The sequence below is a fragment of the Polyergus mexicanus genome, unplaced genomic scaffold, assembly GCF_030449975.1.
Source record: "Polyergus mexicanus isolate NDT 795.1 unplaced genomic scaffold, iyPolMexi1.0 SCAF_6, whole genome shotgun sequence".
NCBI lineage: Eukaryota > Metazoa > Arthropoda > Insecta > Hymenoptera > Formicidae > Polyergus > Polyergus mexicanus.
In genome coordinates, this window is record NW_027223326.1 from 8,015,730 (window position 1) to 8,035,332 (window position 19,603).

Here is a 19,603-nt window from a genome sequence, read left to right on the forward strand (position 1 = left end):
ACGATCGATAGCAGCTAACTTTGACGAAACAATGAGCATTTTAAAATTAATCATTCTTCTACAAATCTTCGATATATTTCTATCTAGTGTCTTTTATTTCAACGTGTCGCTAAAAATTATTTGACAAACTACCGTTTTCGTCAGTCATTGTAACGTTACAATGTCTATGACCGATCCGTTCTTATGTTCTTCAGCTCCTGTTTACATTGTGAAACCACCACCGCCGATGGTTGTTCTCGAACCGGGCGAAATGTTACTTCTCACTTGCACCGCGATCGGTGTCCCGATACCGGAAATCAACTGGCGACTCAACTGGGGACACATCCCCGCGAAATGTACGACCGTGTCCACCAATGGAACGGGTACACTGACATGTCCGGACATACAAATCCAGGATCAGGGCGCGTATTCATGCGAGGCGTTGAACGTCGGCGGTTTCGTTTTCGCCGTACCGGATGCTATTGTCGTCGTGAAGGAACCTCGCAACGTTTGTCCCAAGGGCAAGTTTAATTCCGAGGCGAAGGTCATCGACGAGTGTATCTCGTGCTTCTGCTTCGGCGTCGCAACCGAGTGTCGCAGCGCCGACCTTTTCACTTATCAAATTCCACCGCCGCTTGATCGCCACAAAATTGTGTCCGTCGAGACTGTTCCGACAATTAAAATCCACGGCGACATCAGCAACCAGATATCCCAGATCCGCCCAATCGGTCGAGATGGCGTTCAGCTGCTGGAGTCCTTCAGCAACGAACTGAACGTCTACAACGTTCCTTACTTCGCGCTGCCAGAGAACTATCACGGTAGTCAATTAAAATCCTATGGTGGCTACTTGAAGTATTCGATCCGTCACAGCGGTAACGGTACGCCGAACAATGCACCTACCGTCATCTTGAGCGGCAACAATTACATCCTGGTGCACAAAGGTAAAGAGCCGACGCCTGAATACGAAACCGAAGAATCCGTCAGATTCTTCTATGGTGACTGGTACAAGCAACAAGGAAGAAGCGAAGTTCCGGCCTCCAGAGAGGAGATTATGATGACGCTGGCAAACGTGGACAACATCCTTATAAAGTAGGTATTTTCTATCGTTGATTGTTATTATTACGATTTTCTTCAATTTGTTTATATATTTTAGAGTGAAATATGACGACTCGCCGCAATTGGACGTTCGTCTCACCAACATCGTGGTGGACACCGCCGATGCACGAAATACTGGTTTAGGATCTGCATCCTTCGTCGAGGAATGTCAATGTCCTACCGGTACGTATTTCTTCAACGACCATTCGTACTTTCGTTCATTTAGATGTAGAATTTCACCCATTTTGCTCATTACTTTCTTCAAGGATATACCGGTCTATCTTGCGAGCACTGTGCGCCTGGTTATTTGAGGCGAGAGAGTGGACCGTGGCTTGGCCAGTGTTATAGAGACGAACCTCCGTGCCCTCCAGGATACTACGGCGACCCTTCAAGAAACATCCCTTGCCAGATTTGTCCTTGTCCGCTTACCAACCCATCAAACCAGTAAGATGCGAATTTACTAAATTTATATTACATTATCGCTTCGATTAGAACTCGCTTTCGTAATTCAAAACAAAAGGTATTAAATAAATAAATAAAAAAATCACGGAAAATAGGTTTGCTCGTACGTGTCATCTTGGATCTGATGGGCAACCAACGTGCGATTGCCCCGCTGGCTATGTTGGACGCAGATGCGAACAGTGTGCCGCCGGTTATCAAGGGAATCCCCTTATTCCTGGAGATATGTGCGTTCCGCTTCAACAATGCGATCCTAACGGCAGTCTTAGTCCTAACGCCGATCCACATACTGGAAAATGCCATTGCAAGGTACTACGCCGATAATTATATCTTTTCATATATGTGATATTATATAGAGTATCCCAGAAATCGCGCATTTCTACTTAACTATACGTCTTCTTTTAATTATAAGAAAAAAATTTTTTTATGGATAAACCGCTTCATTAATAAAATTTATACGAAATTAATTGCGCTATTTCTCAAACATTTTGCGTAACGTTTTTATCGTTGTTCTTGCATCCATCTCTCGTGGATTTTTTTACCTTTGGAAATGTAAGTATATTATACAGTCCTTTTATATGCAGATATATATAAATCGACATTTAAAATGAATGAATCCTATACATTGCGGTCGAGAAGTACCGTCTATTCTCTAATGTTCTGACGTTCTCTCTTTCAGCAATATGCAACGGGTCTCACTTGCAATCAATGTAAGGCGAATACCTTTAATCTGGCCTCGACAAATCAATTTGGATGCATAGCTTGTTTCTGTATGGGTATTACAAACAGATGCGTCTCTTCTAATTGGTACAGGAATGAGGTATGATAAAGATATCGAAAAAAAATTTCTAATAGAAAAAGTTGCATAAGCACGATTTTATGTTTCACACGTTTTTTATGAAATATAAATTCGCGCAATTTGCACACAATATTTTTAGAAATATAAATTTCTTATAGAATTATAAAAGCGAGGATTTAATCCATCATTCATGCATTGTAGATTCGTGTATCATTCACCAATTCGATTCGAGATTTCTCTTTGATCGAATCCAAGAGCACCGATGCGCCAGCCATTGTAGAAGGAATTCATCTGAACACTATCAGCCGAGAAATAATCTACAGCGACTTCCCGAATCGTGGAAACAATGACGTTTACTATTGGCAATTACCCAGCATTTTCCTAGGGGATCAAATAACATCTTACGGCGGTAATCTCAAATACACTGTCAGATACGTTCCTTCTCCGGGTGGTCAAAGTTCAAGAAATAACGCCGCAGACGTCGAACTTATCAGCGTGAGTACATATTTGTAAATTTTAATCCACGTATTCAAAGATAAAAATATAATAGGTAGTGATATATATGTGCATCATGTGTATATATACAGGCAAACGATATCAACTTACTCTACTATTCTCGCGAGTCTCCCGAGCCAAACTCCCAGCAATCGTTCACCGTGCCGTTACTCGAGCAATATTGGCAACGCAATGATGGAACTCAAGCGGATCGAGAGCATCTTCTAATGGCCTTGGCAGACGTGCGAGCCATCAGAATCAAAGCCACTTACACGACACACACAGACGAAGCTGCGTAAGTACTTTGTGCATCCCTGATATTATTGAAGTTAATATATTCTTAATTATAGCGAGATTATTATTCATAAATAAAATTTATAAATGAAATATAATTACCTAAACTGTATTAAAATTTTTAAGGTACTATAAAAACGTTCGAATAATAAACAGATAAATTTTCCGACATCTTAAAACAAAATTTGCAAAATTAATTAATATTCAATTGAATTAAAATTGAAAGCAAAATTAATTGGAGAAACCTTAAAGAGTGATTTGATTTATCAGGCAATAATGTTTATACTTCAGGCTCTCTTTCGTATCTTTGGACACTGCCGAGAAATATAACACGGGTAAAGCGCGCGCGGTCGAAGTTGAAGAATGTACTTGCCCTAGCGGCTACAGAGGACTTTCCTGCGAGGATTGCGACGTTGGTTATACAAGAGCCATCGAAGGTCTCTACTTGGGTATTTGCGAACCATGTAACTGCAATGGTCATTCAAATCAATGCGATCCTGAGATTGGCACTTGCGAGGTAATAAAAACAAGTTTAATAAAGCGATAATATTATATTTCAATAATATAATTGATTATATTATTACCTCGGATCAATTATATTATTTTTTCAAAAATACTTTAAATAGGAAATCTCGTTGAAATAGAAATATTGCACCGATAAAATGTCTAATTTGGATTTAATATTTTCTTTTATATGTATAAATGTATCTTTTAGTATATTTTACAAATGTATTAAATTATAAAGCTGGAGAGAGTAAATATAATTAAAATTATATCCGAATGTATAGTTATATATAAATATATGCACCTGATTATTTAAAATTGATTAAAATATTGTGACGTTTTGCGTCGACAGAATTGCGCTCATCACACTACTGGCGATTATTGCGAAGTATGCGAATCGGGATACGAAGGGGATGCTAGCCGAGGCACGCCGAACGATTGCACGTATAGAAGCTCCCCGGAGCCATGCAGATGCAACGAGGCTGGCTCGCGCGGCGCTTTGTGCGTCGACGGCCGGTGCGAGTGCAAAAGGAATGTCGAGGGCCCAGAATGTAATCGGTGCCGCCCATCGACGTACGGATTACGTGCCGAGAATATTGATGGATGCATCGAATGTTACTGCAGCGGGGTAACTGATCAATGTCACGAAAGCACACTGTACATACAGCAAATACCGATGTGGGTGTACGACTCACATCATGGTTTCACTCTCACGGACTCGTAAGTATAAACGCCCTTATGCAAATATAATGTCTTTTCATTATTTCATTTATATGTTTGTTTCTAAATAGCTTTTTGATTTAATACAAATAAATAATATAGGTTTAGTTTAACGCAATTAAATAATATATATCGTATAAAATTTATCAGCCTATCTTTTATGAAATAAAATCGTTATGATAGGGAGTAAAACGAAATTGTTCAATCTCAAAATTTAATACGATACTCGAATTTTTATACAGAACTAGACGCGACATAATCGACGATGGTTTCGAGTTGAACGTAGCTATGAACGAAATCGGTTACCGCTATCCGGATAGCAGAAGTCGTAGATTATTTTGGTCGCTGCCAAGCGTCTTCACCGGGAACAAAGTGAAGAGTTACGGTGGAAACTTGACCCTGACACAGCATATCACTGCGTATCCTGGGGCTCAGAGTTACAAAGATCAAGATATTCTCTTGATCGGCAATGGCATCACATTGTTCTGGACAAATCCGACAGAGCTTCAACCCGATATTCCGCTGGTACGTATAATTTATTTGACATTCTGTAATTTAACAAAGAATTGATGAACTTGATATTTGGACTAAAGTAGAACCTCGCGATGGCAAAATATTAATTTTAATTCAATAACAATTCTAGTGAAAATGTTCTTACGTATTTTTTTAATAGAAAGCTAATCCTTATTCGCAATATACTTTTCATCTCTTATTATTCTGCTAAATAATGCGTCAAGTTTTATGTAATAGTGTAAGAGAATAAATTCGAATATACAATATTACGATTGTAAAACATGAAAGCAATATATGCATTTTTCAGACCTACTCCGTTCCATTAAAAGAAAACGAATGGAAACGATTGACCACCGAAGGACCACGAAGCGCTTCCAGAACGGATCTCATGATCGTTCTCTCGAATCTGGAAGCTATCTTGGTCCGCGCGTCCCACAGCGAGCGTATGACCGCGACATACATAAGCGACATCAGCATGGATACAGCTGTGGAGAATCTAACCGGAGAGCGACGAGCGACTCAGATCGAAGCCTGCCGGTGTCCGACTGGTTACGCGGGAACTTCTTGCGAAATCTGCACTCGCGGTTATTACAGAGACACCAGCGATCGATCTGTCAGTTATCTGGGCGCGTGCAATCTCTGCCCGTGCAACAAGAACGAGGAGAGCTGCGAGATCAGCAGATCCGGTCAGGTCAAATGCCACTGCCTACCGGGTTACACGGGACAGTATTGTCAAGACAGTGTCGTCGGTAAGCAATAGCGCTTTTTATACTTGAATTACCATATAAAAAGTAATATATTAGTGTTTTTTATTATTTTATTTTTTATTACTTTACTTTATTACTGTTTTAAAACTGAAGATTTTAAAAAATGAATAAAACGAATAAATATTATTTTTTTTATAAATTTTTTTAAATCAAATTTTATTTATCAATAAATTTAAATCACTTTTAAGAAGGAAAATCAAAATAATCGCGCATATATCTTTATAATACACTTTTAATATTGTTTGTGAGTGTGAATGAAATGAGAGTGAAATTTTTGTATCAAGATTATATATATTATAATAAAGAGAGATAGCTTTCAAGTCCGCCTTGAAAAAAATAACCAGTAACGATATACGTTGATCAGGTGAGCTCATGGTAAGCCTAATGCCTATGAAAGGCGAAGTTGAACCTTACTCCACGATCCAATTTACGTGCAACTATGACTATCCAGACATGTTTTACATCTATTTTAAATTATCGCCACTTAACGGGTTTGCCATAACTGCGAGAGGTGACAAACCCGGACATATAGTCAAGACAAAGAAAGGAGCTTTCCGCAAATGGTCTGTCCACGTGGGACGCACTGCTTGTAACGTTGAGTGTCACATCGTAAACTACCGTGGCAAAGAACTGGTCAAGATCGTGACATCAATTACGCCAGGTTTGACGGACTATATAGCGACAGCTTTCGTATCTTGTCCGTCCATCGATGATTCATAGCTGAGGAAGAGTGAAGCTATGATCATCGCTTCATAATTGCGTTGTCGCTAGGTAGACTGTCATCGTAGATCGTCACCGAATTTGGTGAGGAAATTTCCTTCGGTGGAGGATTATAATCCTTGTCATGGTTCCATCTTCGCGAAATTAGAATTTGTCGATAAAAGCTTGGCTTGATTTTGGTATATGATATCACGAAGTATCACGTACTATAGATATCGATGTATAAAATATATGTGTTTTGTAGCAATTAATACAAATTATCATCCTTCGAAATAACGATGTTTTGTCAAAATGTGATGGGTAGTTGGTTCTCCGTATCACGGAGAAATATTTCTATTTCTATTCTATTTACTACAATGTGTCTATAAAATTGCAGATTCCAATCATGTTCGTGTTGTTTCTCTGCTATTACGCTTTATCTCGTTTTAATGTATCATCGTGCTAAAAGTTCGCTGCAATTATTATGATGTTATGAAATAATTTGTTTATCTTAGAATGAATTTTACTTTAATTTTTCTCAGTTGGAGAACCGCAAACGACTATTACACCTGGTCCAATACCTCCACCGAGGATTATAGTTTATATTCAAGAACCGGAATTCCAGATTGTTCACACCGGAAACACCGTCAGATATCATTGCTCGGGCAGGTCCATAGATAGCGTAAGTCTTTCATCAATTTTTATTTTATAAATTTGTTCTCTTATTTTATTATCGCAAATTTTTTTCTATCATCGGAAATAGAATTCAGTGAACATTAGATGGGAGAAAGAAGGTGGTCAATTACCGCTTGGTAGAAGCGTGGACGACGCTAATGGGCTGTTGGTCATTAGAGACGTGAAGGTATCTGATAGCGGCATATACGTTTGCCAAGTGAGCGATGGAATAAACATCGGACGAAAGAGAGTCACTCTAACTGTTGGAGGTATAGCGTGAACACGATTAATTTTAATTATCTTATTTATCATGTTATCTCTCATTATATTTTACGCTATTATAAGTTTTTCGAAATCGAATTAAAGATAGTATTTAAAATATTAAATAAATTAGAGATGTTATTTAATTCTCATATATTTTTATATATTTTTATAAAATTTTTATATTGTATTGGATGCAGCATTTCCTAAACACTTGCTGGAAATACCAGGTATAAATCATAACCGCGTTAAACCGTCCGTAAAACAGATTATAACTTTATACATTTCTTATTTAAGGAGCCAACTCGGTAGAACCCAGAATCGTTATAAGTCCATCGTATCAACAAGTGAGAGAAGGTGAACCAGTCGAATTCCGCTGCGAAGCTACTGGTAATCCACCACCTGAATTAGATTGGATTCGAGTCCACGGAAGTATGAGCCCGGAGGCGACATTCTACAACGGTATATGGAGCCTTCCAGCCGCGTCGAAGAACGACGCAGCCGAGTACAAGTGCATTGCTAAAAACAATATTGGCGTGGATGAGAAAACGACCATCTTGTATGTTCAAGGTATGATCGAAACGTGCATTTTAGGTACCTTGATATTAATGGATCTCAAGTTGGCACGCATATTATAAAAATTACTCGAGGATTGTTATTTAATTGCTAGTGCTAATTTAAAATTATTTCCGTAATTATGGCTTTTATTTTCGAAAATTATCATGTATTACAGACAATCCTAATAAGCCGCCACCTCAAGGTTTACCGCCAACCGTGACTCCGTCCGAATGGTCCGGAACTATCGGCGACGTTGTCAGGCTAATTTGTACGCCATCTCAACATGCGAACGTCACTTGGACGAGATCCGGCGGATTACCATTGCCTTATACAGCCAGTCAACAGGATGGGATTTTAACTATAACCAATCCTAATCCGAACGATTCCGGCATATACGTGTGTACTGCGACAAGTATACGAGGAACGGAGACGAGCACCTCCGCTAGAATAACGATAATTCCTCGCAGAGATCCACCCACTGTCAAAGTTAGACCTGAACGGCAAGAGGTGTCTCAGGGCACGATTGCCGAGGTGCGTTGCATTACCAGCGGAGAACCAGATGTACATGTGAAATGGAGCAAGTACACAGAAACGATGAGTTCGCGTGTGCAACAAGTAGGAGATACGCTTAGGATCATTAACGCCCAGGTTTCCGATCGAGGAGTATATATCTGCCGGGTTACTAGCTCTACAGGCAGTTACGAGGCCAGTGCCATAATCGAAGTTGAACGTAAGTCCGCAGCATCCTTGCTGTATAATCCAATATGTATAATTAATTTTAAAAAATGCTAAATTCGCAAAAAAATGTGAGATTTCGAGAAATCAACCATGATATAAGGAATACAAATCTGTGTAAATAACGTAGATTTAAACTTTTTTTCATATATTATAATTAATATTTTTCTCACGCAAATCCGTATAAAAATTTATTTTTATTTCAACTCTGTTTTTTACTATTTACAAAACTGCAAAAAAAAAACAAATTATTTATTACAGCTCGCGAAGCTCCAGTCCTAGAGCTGTATCCTCAAGACGTCCAGACGGTCATCCTCGGCGGTTCGGCCGATCTTCAATGTCGTGCGAAGGCTGGCTTCCCAGTGCCCGAATTGCACTGGTCTCGTCAGGACGGTCGACCGTTCGCTTCCAACATCGAACAGCTTCCTGGCGGACTGCTCAGACTGTCGAACATCACGGTGAACGACGATGGCGCCTATATCTGCTCCGCGTCGAACGAAGTCGGCTCGACGTCGGTTATCGCGCACATCGAGGTGCAATCCCTGCCTGTGATCACTATTACTCCGAAGCACGGTATTTTGCAAGTAAAACGCGGAAGTCGAGTCCGTTTAATGTGCAGCGCAAGTGGTTATCCGCAGCCTAACGTAGCTTGGAGTAAATACGTGCACGGAGTAACTGTATAGTAAGTTGACTTCAATATTGTTATGCGATATTATGAGCCTTGAATGTTTTAAAGTTGTTGTATAGCTCGTGAGATGAATATGTAATTAATTTTTAAATTTGTAAATTTTTATATATTTTATGAAACGTACAATATCGTGTAGGCGAAACAACAACGGAAGAGATATAACGTGTATTTAAAAATTAAACCCGAATCTCACTATATTTTGATTTGATTCTAACGCGATTAGAATATTAAATAACATTTGAGAAATGTGTAATTTACAGTGACACATACAGCAGAACAGCGGCCACTCCACTGAGCGCTGTATATGAGATATTCTCCGTTTCATCCGATGACGAAGGATCTTACACTTGCCAGGCTACGAACGCCGTAGGAATAGCGGAAGAGCGTATTCAAATACGCATCGACGACGACGATGATTATGCTCCCTGCACTGGCGAGAGGGGTGATATTCCGTGCGACGACCAACGTCCTGATAATGTGCGTATACTGTCATCCCTCAGTATCGATACCCTGATAACACATTTTTAACGATGAGACACGCGATTTACAGAGAGATCCGAATCAACAGGGGGTGTTGATCCCCAAAGACTACTTGAGGATCCCGAACGGTGGCAAGGTGGAGATGCGTTGTCAGGTCCTCGGTCTCGACGGTGATCAAATCTATCTGGATTGGAAGAGGAGCGATCATCGTTCGTTGCCGGAAGGTAGCACAGTGCACAACGGAGTATTAAGCATTCCGACCGTCGACAGAAACGCGGCCGGGGAATACATCTGTTTGGGTTTGGATCCTGCGGGTACCGTGCTCTTCAGGGCGAAATCTCATCTTGAAATTATATGTGAGTATAAAAAATACATGGTATTAATAGAAATAAATTAGAGAAGTTAAAGTTTCTTAAAATAAATAAATCGCAATTGCAGAAACTGTGTATAAAAAGCTTATAGTTCAAACTTTTTTATTTCCTCCCATTTTATAAATTCAAAGCTGATAATTAATTAATTCAAACGAGATTATTTATTTCGTTCGATTTCCTCTAGCTCCGCCAAGAATCGAATTAAATCCCACTCGTCAGACAGTGGGACCCGGAGAGAATCCATCCATAATTTGCACCGCTACGGGAGATGAACCTCTGCATATCGTGTGGGACGCAATAGGACGTCCGTTGCCGTATTCAGTATCGCACAATCGCGGCATCCTGCAGTTCCACGGTATCACCTATTCCGATGCCGGCAAATACGTATGCAAAGCGATGAACGGAGCGGGAACAGCGGAAGCGGTAGCTGAAGTTTTAGTCAATGGTCAGTAGAGAATAAAGAAACTTGGAATAATTGAATAATATATTTAAAAATCTGCAATATATTATATATAATGCGCCGTACATGGTGAATGCATTCGTTAAATATTTAAGAATTATTCGAGAAAAGCAATCTCTCGTTATAAACTATGAACTATATAGTCGCGCAATTTGCAGAACATTCTTACGACGACACAGAAGTTCGCGCTGAACAGAGAGACGTGGTGACGCATGCTGGCAATTCTGTGCGTTTACGTTGCGTGGTACGCGAACGGGCGACGATTCATTGGAGTCGAGAGGGGCGAGACTTGCCGAGCACCGCGCGAATCGGAGAAGATTACTTGGAGTTGACGCAAGTGAAACCAGAAGACAGCGGAAGATACATCTGTCAAGCCCAAACCAGCCGTGGTGTATCCAGCGATTATATCAATTTCAACGTATCTCGTAAGTTTCATTGTGTTTTTCACTAAACTCTGTCCTTTCAGCATCATTTCATAAATCCTTGCTTCTATTTGAATGCATCTATTGAAGATCACAATGCATATATTGACGCTAAACAATGTTTCGCCTGTTGAAAAATCTTAATCCTTTCGGGATTCTGTAATCTATAACGAGAGATATTATCGTACATTCTGAATTCTGAAAGGGTTAAAATTATAAACTGCTTATTTTTAAAAGAGATTTTCTTTATTTCTGCGTGATTTTTCAAAACAATAGAGAATACTTTTAATGGAACTATTTGAAGATTTCAATTTCTCGTTCAATATGGGACCAGCTTGAAACCGTTATTTTTACGTTTATCTTAATTAAAAAGGAATATAATTAACATTATAGAAAATTTAAATAGTAAATAATAATACATATATCCCTCTAAATATGATCGCAAATTATTTCTATTTTTTATATATACTAATCCAAAGCATCACTCATATCACTAACAAGTGCATATCAAATTCTTCCCAGACAATACAAATGACAAAGATGTCGTAAAGACGTTCAAACAAATGATTTTTTAGCTTTTAGATTTTTTCGTTGTTTGGGCTATATTAATAACGAGGTAGCACATAGCAAACGTGGGGTTCCATGAGAAATGTCTTCACAAGTTTAGATATTTTTACAAAGCTCGCGTTATATGATTTAGTAGTTAATTTGCTTGCGGATTGCATGCCAGTATACCGATCGCAGTGCAGGCACTGGGAGTATGAATGCAGAAGTCTACAATGCATTCCAATGGAATACTTTTGCGACGGATATGTTCAGTGCAACGATGGTACTGACGAACGCTTCTGCCGCATCGCGCGCTATCGCCAATATCTTCAAAGACGACGCGGTTTGTTTTGAGATATATGTGTCGTGTGACGTCTTGTAGTTCTTCTACTTGTAGTGAACTGTTCTTTATATACTGTATTAAACTACAAGGAAAGGATACGAATCAAAATATACTTTTCACCAGAGACTAGATTTAGAATAATAGATAAGTGAATAAATTATACAATTGTACAAAAACATATGTGCAATGCGTATCCCCTTCTTGTCAGCACCAAAAATTATTTATAAATGAATGTTTCTCTATACTTCAGATTTTATAGTTAATATCTCGATGTTGTCAATATCCTTGCAAAGTCAGTACTATTTCATGAAAAATTCTCATTCTAAAAATAACTGTTTATACAATATTTTTTGTTAATATTGCTTAACAAGCAATATATTCATTTTATATAAATTTTTTTTTTTTTTTTTTTAAGTCTTTTCAACATAATATGAAAAGTTTAGATACGGAAATGTAAAATAAAGTACAGCAAATAAATCTCGCAATTAATTTCAAACATTGATCAAAGCTTTTATTTTTCTAAAACACAATAACATCCTGTGTAAAAATCAGGATATGTTGTATATCTTTTTCTAATTTTACAATTAATCGTAACGCGTGTAGCCAAGACATATAATTCAATTCTAGCTGCTGTCGTACCGTCGATTAGCGTCGAGGTATCTCAAGATCCAGTAAACATCGGTGATACAATTGATATACATTGCACATGTACTGGACGAAGCCCACGTTATCACTGGTCGAGACCGAATCATGTGAGCCTACCGACAAACGCGCAAGAATATAGCAATGTCCTGAGATTGACTAATGTAGCTGTCACCGATAGTGGACCTTATAGATGCATAGTAGACACGCCCGAGGGTACTTTCGAAAAAGACTTCAATCTGATTGTTCATGGTAATTATTAATAAATAATATATATGACAACGGTAGATATACATGCATATGTACGCAACAAATGCAACAATTATAGAATATTTGACATATTATGTGTACATATTTTTTAACATACATCTGTTAATGCATATCTTTCTATTCTTTGCCAATGCTTACTCAAATTTTACGTACGTTTTACGTAAGTAAATTAATAGAAACTGCGATTTTATCGCGAAGATTGTTATGGACAAGGACTTTTATAATTTTTCATTGTTATACTCAGGCGGAATTCTCGATGAACCAGCGATTGAAACGAAATTTGCGCCGCATGGATCCAGTCTAGAAATGGATTGTCGTATCGATCTCGATCCACCAATACAATTTCAGTGGAGTAAACTTGGTGGACTTTTACCACGTGATACCCAGACTTTAGAAGTATGTAAAATTTATATATATATATACGTATATATATTAACAAATATATATTTCTGAAATCTTTCTATCTCTTTCTAATTAAATCTTAAAAAAATTCTATGTATCCAAGATAAATACATATCTTGAAAAGATTACTGTCTTATGGTATATATATTTTTTATTTCGCAGAACAAATTAAAATTAACTAACGTCAAAGCTGAGGATGCTGGAACATACATTTGCGTTGGATATAATGGACAAGCGCGAGTAGAAGTTCCTACGGTGCTGGTCGTAACAGGGGTCGTGCCTAATTTTAGTCAGGCACCCGAAAGCTACATCGCTTTTCCGCCTTTACCCGACTCTTACCTTAAGTTCAATATCGAGATCTCTTTCAAACCAGAAAATTACGACGGCATTCTATTGTACAACGCCGAGTCCGTTCATGGCAATGACGATTTCATTGCATTATCTTTAGTTAATGGATATCCGCAATTTAAGTAAATAAAAAAATCTTTTATATATAAATATATATAGAACATATTATAAATCATAGTGCATATTTTATTTCAATTATCAAATTTTTGACGAGTATAAAATTGATTTTATCTAAATGAAATTTGATTCAATTACATAAATATTTAATCGAGAAATAATTTTTAGAATAATTCTAGAAATAATTTTAGAACCTACAAACAGAACATTGCTTTCCAATTATATTAGCTGTATAGAGAACCATTGCTTAATTGTATACTAATATTATTATACTAATATAATCAAATATCTTGATAGATTCAATCTTGGATCTGGACCAGCTGTTGTCCGCGCGGATAAGCCCGTTACCTTAAGCGATTGGCATACCATCAAGATCCAACGTAATCGAAAGGAGGCAACGATGCTGGTAGACGGCGAGAGCTCTTACAAGGTGATTGCAGTAGGCAGGCGTCAAGGTCTGGATCTCAAAGAGCCTCTCTACATCGGCGGAGTGCCCAGCTACAGTGAGATCAACAAACAGTCCGAGGTGAACACAGGCTTCGTCGGATGCATCAGCCGGCTAGTCCTGGGAGAGAAGCAGGTTGATCTGATCGGCGATCAGACAGATAGTGTAGGAATCACGAGCTGCGAGACTTGCGCCGAAAATCCCTGTAACAACGGCGGTGTGTGTCAAGAAGCGGCCACGAAGAACGGTTACACATGTTTGTGCCGAGCTGGTTTCAGTGGCAAACACTGCGACTACGTCGGACAATCCTGTTATCCAGGTACAAAAGCTATTTAATTTGTTAATTAATTTATATTACATTTTATTTAATTTAGGCCATAAATAAGGAATATGCATATAATAAAATTATATAATTTAATTATCATTTATTTTTTCGTTGTAATTACATATTATTATAAAACAATTGCATATACATATATATATAGTGCATGTATGAATAATATCCATAGATCGATCATTGTTAATAACAGGAATATTAATATTTTAGTGTTTTATTGTTCCTTAATACAATGTTTTTAAATAATGATGACTTATAATAAATTGAATAATAATAGGTGCGTGCGGAGAAGGTAAATGTGTCGACAAGGATGTCGGCTTCGATTGTTATTGTCCGATCGGAAAGACGGGATCACGATGCGAGCATTCGATAAACATTCACGATCCAGCTTTCCGTAATGAGAGGGCTTATCTCGCGTACGAGACTCCGAAAGCTCTTAGACGGTAAGTATATTTACTTATCCATCGAACGCACGTGCACGCACTTACTTTTTAATGAATTACTCTTGATCGATGTTACAAGCGCCTAAGATCGAACATATTGTCATGGTGATTATGTCTTATGTGTAATATTTATCGTATTTTATGAGTTTCCTTAAATAATTATTTGCATATATATAGCTTTACGTATTAAAAATGAGTGAATTAAGAGAAATTGATAGAACACATCCGGTAAAATCAATTTTTTCAAATATGTTGTGAGGTTTAAGATATTAAATAATAATAATGATTATATACTTGAAAATAATTTTACACAAATAAATCCTTTTTTTTTCTTTTTTTTTTTTGCGTTCTCGCGAAATTTTCAAGATACATAAAAAGTCCTGTCTAGGCAGAATCCTTATAAATGTAAATTCCTTATAAATGAATCTTCACATCTTTGACAAACTAACAGATTTAACTATAATTGGAATATAGGTACTAATCTGAATGCCGGTGCATCTGAACATCATCAAGCATCCTAATTACTAAAATTCTTTTCAGGGAGAGAGAGAGTTCGACCACTATACACAGTCGATCACGATTACGCAACGCACAAATTAGGCAACCACGATCAAGGCCACATCACCACAATAATTTGCACCACACAAAACATTAGCTAAACTTAGCACCAATTTTACGCACTTACAGAATCATTACTTATCCAATCTCACAGTAGTAATTTACTTCTCCCCGTAAATCTAATCAATCTCCATATACATATGAGCTATCTAAAATTATCAAAATACTCCTGTACGAGAAGATTTAAGTTCGATTTATTTGCGATTTATCACTGCCTGTTTTTTTTTCTTTTTTTTTTTCTTTGTTTGGTATGTATAGTAGCAATATAAAGATAAAGCAACGTGTTCGTAACAGATATTTTGCAAGAAGCCTGCCTTAGTGCGTAGTTCCTTACAATGGACGTCATGGTGCTGTAACGTTAGAACATCAGTCAATTGAATTAGTAATTAATGTTTTGTACAGCTTTTTAATTAATACACTTAACGCGTTACTCTTTTTTTAGTCATTATTAATTATTAAAAGTAATATGCGCGCGTAAAGTCACTGCCAAATCAGTTACATTTGACAATAGTCCCAATTCAAGCTTAGAAAACGTCAAAGTCGTAATACCCATATACATGTATATGACAGTTATATATGACAAAACATATGTAAAATGTTTGTACTTATGTCTAAGATTCTATATATAATATAAATATTTAAAAAGGAGATATTTCATGTACGAATGATCGTTTATCAATATTTAGTGGGGGGACTATATCATGCTATATAAATAAATATTTTTAAAGCAAACGCTTTATCTTAAAGCAAATAAATATTTTTCAAGCAAAATTAATGTAATAAGTTACACAATGTAACTTAAGATGACAACGTTTTATTCAATTTCACCACTTGTATGTTTTAAAAAAAGGTAAGTTTTACGATATAAACACATTATTTATTTATATAACACATATTTATATTTTGATGTGTTGCTTATGTATTTCATATTTTTACATGCACACTACATATACGTGTGCATATGTAAACCCTTTTCCTCCCCTTTCCTTGTTTATATTCGTATAATTAATAGTTTTAGAAATAATAATAATATAATTATATAATATACATTATATATTTGCATGTACCTCTTATCTACAAGTTATAACAGATTTTTCTAAAATATGTTCCGTATTTAAATTAACATTAATTAACATTTTCTATAAAAAAAAGTAAGACAAAAAAATAGAACATTTATATTTATATTTTATGCAATACGTAAGAAAAAATAAAAGTGTACAAGATTATGTGTTCTCGTTGAGGTTTATAAAAATAAACTAAGTAAAAACACACGCACAAAGAAATAATTAATACGTGATCTATATATATATATCACGTATGATATCCGCTTAAAGTCCTTTCTGCGAATGTGCAATAATACATTCTTTTACATTCCATATACCTAATTTTAGGCTTAAGGTAACCATGAGTTTTAACCCTATGGACTCCGGGGATGGAATCTTGATGTATTGTTCTCAAAATGACGAAGGCCTCGGAGATTTTGCAGCGCTCATAATAAAGGACAAACACATTGAATTCCGCTTCGATATCGGCTCCGGAATGGCAACCGTAAGATCATCTTATGCAGTTCAACCTGGTGTATGGACGTACGTAACGATGAGTCGAGACTTCAAGAAAGCCAAATTGTCAGTGAACGGCGAGCCATCTGTGGAAGCTGAATCACCCGGAGCTTCCAGAACCATGATCTTAAATACACCTCTTTACGTCGGAGGAATGGATCGCAGAAAAATCACGATCAATAGGAACGTTGGTGTCAACCGTAGTTTTCGTGGATGTATAAGCGAAGTAAGAATACTAATTATTATACATATAAGACAGATGACGATATATGGTATACGATCCCATATCTCGTTAATCATGATTATCTAACATTATTACTTTAATAATAAATTCTTTAACAAATTTATAGAATTAATTCTCTATTAACGGAAATAAAATAAAAAAATCTCTTTCTTTTCAGTTTTAAATATTTAATAAATCTTTAATTAAGTAAAATTTTTGCAGTATTTTCAAATAAAATTATTTATAAATGTAATGGAAGTATACAGTTATAAATATATACAATAATAATTAGCAACTTTAACGTGCAATAGACAAAGAGGATATCTCTTCATTTTTTATTTATGTTACGATATATACAGCTCGAAGTTTTGTCAGTCAGCTTGGACATATTGAAATCATCGATCGACGCAGCCAATATCGAGAACTGTTCGATGTCTCATCTGAATCAGACAATAATGCATACTACTGTCACAACTTTGGCACCATCTACTCAGCCGCCAACAACTTTGTTCGATCCTTGCGCATGGAAGCCTTGCATCCACGGCATATGTCAAAGTTCAGATGTGTATGATTATTCGTGTACATGCGAGTACGGATATGTGGGCAGAAACTGTGAGAATGTATTGAAGCAATGCGAATTACTTACACCGTGTAAAAATGGGGGTTCTTGCACCGATCTTCACGGATCTTACAAATGCGATTGTCGTCTCGGTTACAACGGACAGAACTGCGAAAAGTGTAAGTAAGATTAAAAATATAAATTAGATAAATGTATATTTTACAAAATGCTATAAATAATAATTATAATATTTATAATAATTATAATAATTGTAATAATTATTATAATTATTATAATATTTGATTATAAATCACATGATTATATGTTTGTAGTGGCAGAGATCACATACGATGTTGCCTTCAAAGGAGATGGCTGGTTGGAACTAGACAGATCTGTTATGACGCACGAAGAAGAACGTGAAGTTTTAGGCCTTGAAATCAGTACAAATAAGAGTAACGGACTGATTATGTGGCATGGTCAAACCTTGAATGATTTAACACCCGATGATTATATCGCCGTTGCTGTAGTAGATGGGTATGTACGACATATACTGCAATATAATTTTTATATAAAAATAAAATAGTTAATGTTTATATAAAATTAGAAGCTAACAATCTTTCTTTGATCTAAATATATTTTTTTTTTTTCCAAATCATTATAATATTATTCACGCTGTTTTAGCTTCAAAATATTGATAAATCGAAAGATTAACGCCTCTTGTACACGTGCTTTGTGTTATCCAGATACGTAGAGTATCAGTACAATTTAGGTTCCGGTCCAGCTGTAATTCGTGTCACCGCTCAGCGGGTCGATGACGGAGAACGACATAGAATAATTCTGAAACGTCAAGGAAGCGACGGTAGCATCGAATTGAACGGTGAGCACACCGAAAGCGGTGTAAGCGATGGACTTCAACAGATCTTGAACGCGAGAGGTAGCGTTTACTTGGGCGGATTGCCGGATTACGCGATGGCTTACGGAAGATACCATGACGGATTCTCCGGTTGCATTTACACTTTAGAGGTACAAGACTCAGGGGCTATCGATATCGGCGAGAAGACTATCAGAGGAGTAAACGTATCGCCGTGTACGAGGTAAGATGTAAATAAGGTATCTTTAATAAAGAAAAATGAAAATATTATAAATTCTTTATTAATAAATTTAATATATTTAAATATTCGAATTAGCAAATGACAGTAAAAATTCGGTAAAACAGAATGACATTTTATAGAGATGTGATTAATCTCGTTGGATATTTTTACACGCTGCTCACAGAGTAAGATGGATTCCATCTTCACTCGTATTCACAGACGCAGACGCAGATGTATTTGATGCGTTTGTCCCACCGCCACCGGTGAACATTATTCATCCGAAACCCGCGTCCAATCTGGCCGCGTGCGACATAACGAGTTATTCATTGTTAATTATACTTCAAAATTTGATTGCTTTGACTAGGGATATTAAGGAACAAAGTGTACTTTTCGCGTTATTATGCGTAGACGTAATTAACGTTTTCAAGGGCTTATTAAGCTAAATAATAGAGTATTATATAATACTACGTAAAATATATTCTCAATCTTACTTGTCGGAAATACATGTTCCTCTTTAGACCAAGAACGACGATTATTAAATCGAACACCAATGTATAATATTTTAAAAAAATATGTATTTCCACACAAGGTTGCATACGATGTGTATCTAATAAATTTGTAAATTGTTTAATGCTTAACCGACATATCGGAAATACTGCGGCGAAACTACGGTATGTCACTTTCTA

General features: G+C 36.7%; 1 protein-coding gene across 34 annotated transcripts in view; it reads left to right on the top strand.

Moving 5' to 3' along the window:
- The window catches only part of Trol (terribly reduced optic lobes), a 147,651-nt gene that overhangs the window by 124,976 nt on the left and 3,072 nt on the right, over window positions 1-19,603 (top strand). For 27 of the 34 annotated variants that reach the window (XM_070297134.1, XM_070297137.1, XM_070297136.1 and 24 more), the window contains 32 exons: window positions 195-1,068; window positions 1,133-1,257; window positions 1,341-1,518; window positions 1,632-1,842; window positions 2,213-2,353; window positions 2,534-2,827; window positions 2,920-3,122; window positions 3,413-3,638; window positions 3,978-4,345; window positions 4,588-4,870; window positions 5,166-5,607; window positions 5,990-6,286; window positions 6,867-7,006; window positions 7,088-7,268; window positions 7,558-7,830; window positions 7,994-8,548; window positions 8,815-9,235; window positions 9,502-9,718; window positions 9,792-10,077; window positions 10,277-10,537; window positions 10,711-10,977; window positions 11,705-11,863; window positions 12,491-12,757; window positions 13,020-13,171; window positions 13,340-13,647; window positions 13,940-14,406; window positions 14,702-14,867; window positions 16,877-17,270; window positions 17,627-18,005; window positions 18,159-18,360; window positions 18,570-18,920; window positions 19,102-19,588. In XM_070297134.1, the coding sequence (XP_070153235.1) occupies window positions 195-1,068; window positions 1,133-1,257; window positions 1,341-1,518; window positions 1,632-1,842; window positions 2,213-2,353; window positions 2,534-2,827; window positions 2,920-3,122; window positions 3,413-3,638; window positions 3,978-4,345; window positions 4,588-4,870; window positions 5,166-5,607; window positions 5,990-6,286; window positions 6,867-7,006; window positions 7,088-7,268; window positions 7,558-7,830; window positions 7,994-8,548; window positions 8,815-9,235; window positions 9,502-9,718; window positions 9,792-10,077; window positions 10,277-10,537; window positions 10,711-10,977; window positions 11,705-11,863; window positions 12,491-12,757; window positions 13,020-13,171; window positions 13,340-13,647; window positions 13,940-14,406; window positions 14,702-14,867; window positions 16,877-17,270; window positions 17,627-18,005; window positions 18,159-18,360; window positions 18,570-18,920; window positions 19,102-19,360 (9,347 nt within the window). In that variant the 3' untranslated portion in view covers window positions 19,361-19,588. Of the gene's footprint in view, window positions 1-194; window positions 1,069-1,132; window positions 1,258-1,340; window positions 1,519-1,631; window positions 1,843-2,212; window positions 2,354-2,533; window positions 2,828-2,919; window positions 3,123-3,412; window positions 3,639-3,977; window positions 4,346-4,587; window positions 4,871-5,165; window positions 5,608-5,989; window positions 6,287-6,866; window positions 7,007-7,087; window positions 7,269-7,557; window positions 7,831-7,993; window positions 8,549-8,814; window positions 9,236-9,501; window positions 9,719-9,791; window positions 10,078-10,276; window positions 10,538-10,710; window positions 10,978-11,704; window positions 11,864-12,490; window positions 12,758-13,019; window positions 13,172-13,339; window positions 13,648-13,939; window positions 14,407-14,701; window positions 14,868-15,407; window positions 16,343-16,876; window positions 17,271-17,626; window positions 18,006-18,158; window positions 18,361-18,569; window positions 18,921-19,101; window positions 19,589-19,603 lie in introns of those variants that run through there. The other 7 variants (XM_070297146.1, XM_070297147.1, XM_070297148.1 and 4 more) reach the window with 5 other exon arrangements.